General features: G+C 32.8%; 1 protein-coding gene across 1 annotated transcript; it reads right to left on the reverse strand.

Moving 5' to 3' along the window:
• Nucleotides 1-477: 477 nt before the first annotated feature.
• Nucleotides 478-2,967, reverse strand: LOC109863299 (fatty acyl-CoA reductase 1-like; the record flags this gene model as incomplete). Its single annotated transcript, XM_020443537.1, is given in 8 exon segments — nucleotides 478-528; nucleotides 969-1,049; nucleotides 1,171-1,350; nucleotides 1,456-1,704; nucleotides 1,796-2,001; nucleotides 2,004-2,127; nucleotides 2,253-2,398; nucleotides 2,515-2,967. Coding segments are annotated over 8 exon segments (1,490 nt in total), but the record flags the coding sequence as incomplete, so codon positions are not given.
• Between the last annotated feature and the right edge of the window lie 273 nt (nucleotides 2,968-3,240).

The following is a 3,240-nucleotide window of genomic DNA, read 5'->3' on the forward strand; positions in this document are numbered from 1 at the left end:
ATAGTTTTACGTTTTGAGAAGAAAATAATAAAGAAGAATAGTTACATTATCGACACGACGTAGTTGTGGACTACTACTTAGTTCGTACGGCGCCCGTTGGCGCTACGAGCAACCCCCCCGCTTGCCCTCCGATCCCCGCGCCTACTCCGCGAATGTTTGACGCCGTGTGTACACATAGGTGCATGTTGGGTGTACACAAAGTGGCTCTCACAAATTAGTCGGAGCCAGTTAGTGTAATCAGTACACACACCGATGCGGTGTTGCACTCAATTGCACCAACTCTACACAGGTGGCACACCGGTGCAGACCAGCCGAAATCGCTATTAGTTACATACTTTTAAACTTCTGCAATTATTAAAAGCTGCATATAACCTTAAAGTTACATTTTATCAATTTATCTCATAAAAATAGAAATTTAAAGTACTATTCATATTTGATAAAACATTCTGCGTTTATATACGTGGGTAGAAAATATACCATAATATAATTACAAACAATATTTTGGTCATTTTGTCGAGCCACTCCATTCTGAAACATCAATAATAAACTTAAATTAGTATTCCGTTTGCATCTCTTAAAATATTTAAAGTTTTATTACTTAGCATACAGTTTGCAAAGCAAAATCAAAAAAATTAATCATTAAAAAATGTGATGAGAGTGATTAGGCTTCAATATCCAAGATAAAATTTCACTTTAGAAAGGCCGATGGGAGCGACTAACACTGTTGTTGATGTGTTGCAACTTTATTAAAATAATTGTATACAGACGTTTCGACCGGGAATTCGGTCCTTATCAATGTAGATAGATTATTAAATTGTAAAAAAGAAACTGGTCCTAAAGTGACAGTCATCAAACACAAGTCACATTGTAAGTAAAAAAAAATTAAAATTGGAAGGTAAAAGAACACTGCCCTGGATGACTGCCACTTTCACATGTCAAATCAGGACTGAATTTATTTAATACTTTACCTTTTAAAATTACGTCTAGCTTGTTTTAAACGATTCATATCTTCGTTGAGTAAATAGAGTTTATAACCGATGAAGCTATTTCTAAAATAAAGAATAAATATTATTATTTTATTTCTTAAGTAAAAAATAATATTACATACAAAAGAAATGTCTTTCTGGTAAGATTATATACTTGGTACATACTGTGAGCTTTTATACGTACTTAAAATATTCATTCATGTCAAACTTTATAAGTTCTTTGTATCCAAATTCCTTTTCATTATTAGCGTTCAGATTTTCAAATATACTTATGAAATTTATATTATTAAATTGCAAACAATTACTTGTAACAAACAACAGAGCATTGTTCGCTACATACACTTTTCGTTGCAATCGTAGTAGTCTAAATGAATCAAGTAAGGTGTTACACTTATACAGAAAATCTCAAATTCGATATTGCATAATTTCGAAAATATGGTGTAAATAAAAAGTTTTACATAAAACTTACATCGGATTTGCACCAAATAGTTTTAATATTCTATCTATGAATAATGCAGGCACAATATGTAATAGTATCATCAATATGTAATATACCAAACGACTTTTTGTCATAATCACATTTGGTTTCCAAATGGTGCGTTCGAGAGGAATATCACTGATGATACGTAGTTCACTGCTAATCATTTCACCGAAACTTACGTTTTTTATGTTGCACAAAGAGCTGTTGTAAATGTGAAGACTATTGTCCTCAGAAATACTGATTTATAGAAAATTGTATAAAATTTAACACACCTTCGCCAGTGATTGAAATAATGTATTAGGTACTAAAGAACGGCTTGATTACATACCTTTGTATTCCGCGTTTCCAAGACACGATTAACATTGCTCTAATCACTAAATCTATCGGGATAAAGTCGCAATTTAAACTAGAATCTATATAAACTACGCGTAGTATTCCACTACTACCGCTAATAATCAAGCCAATTGGACCATTAAAATTGTCATTCCAACCTGGTACTGGATCCCTAATTGATGATACAACTATAGACGGTCTATTAAGATAATGCAAAGCAGTGATTCGGAAAAATCACTTATTATTTGCTCGGCCAATCTTTTTGTAAAAATATACGTATTTGCTAACGTTCTATATATCTGCTATATATCTATCTTTGCTATATATCTGCAATAATCAACAAATAGACGTAAACAATATTTTAAAATGTTACATTAGTAACAATATTACAATAGTATCTACACAACGTATATATTTCATGTATATGCGCGTTTGTAATAATATAGAATTACTTTGCTGTGAATATTTTTAGAATTTCTTCGTCAACAGACTCAGCGATCTTGATCGTCTGCCTCCAGTCGACTTCCAAGGGATACAAGACCTCGTCCACCACAAATTTGTCGCTTTGTGTGTACGTCGAGCTTATATGATGTAAAGCCTTTGTTAATAAATTTGTAAATAAAAAATTACGATATTGTTAAAATTCTGTCTAATGAGCACGCGAAGCTACAGAAAGAAATTTACTTGCAAACAAATATGTACAAAAAAACTTACTACTATATTTTTAATGGATTGGGCTAAAATACAAACGTCGCGCGTTGATCGCAAGTTGGTGAAAATTACATTTTTGAGACTCTCATCAAAACGGACAGTAACCGCAATGTGAAAGATTATCGATACTCTTTCGATTAACAATTGTCTGTCGTTTGGCAACAATCCCAAGTCTTTAGCAATTACGTCTCCGCTTATAGGAATGAGTTTATCGAGATTGGATGGCCGTTCGCTTCGTAATGTGTCAAAAAGTTTGTTATTTAACATCTTCTTGAGCTTATCATTGATGGTTAAATTTTTTTGTGGCCGTATCAACAGAAATATTTCTTGAATGTTCGAACAAAATCTGAGTAATTTTTCACATAATGCCTTACCAATGAAACCTGTGCCACCAGTAATAAAAACACTCCGATGAGAGTAAAAGGCCGGTATAAATGTATTAGCGTCTTCACTCATATTAGCTAAAATATTCAACTCTATACATCACGATTAGATATTGTAATAAATGAAAAGTGCGAAATATTAGTAATAAAGAACTCACAAATTTCTTTGTCACCGAAATCACTTTACTTTTGATCTATATTGTTGAAGAACAAAACTTCAGCACTTACAAGGGAACCTCGCGAACCCGAAAATTCTGATTTTGATGAAACTTTGCACACATGTAAGGGAGGTCAATAGATGAGTATTGACATTTTCCGTTGCTGCTGAAAAACGGTTTTAAGGGAT

The sequence above is a fragment of the Pseudomyrmex gracilis genome, unplaced genomic scaffold (assembly GCF_002006095.1).
Source record: "Pseudomyrmex gracilis isolate BER0280 unplaced genomic scaffold, ASM200609v1 scaffold_4060, whole genome shotgun sequence".
In the NCBI taxonomy this organism is placed as follows: domain Eukaryota; kingdom Metazoa; phylum Arthropoda; class Insecta; order Hymenoptera; family Formicidae; genus Pseudomyrmex; species Pseudomyrmex gracilis.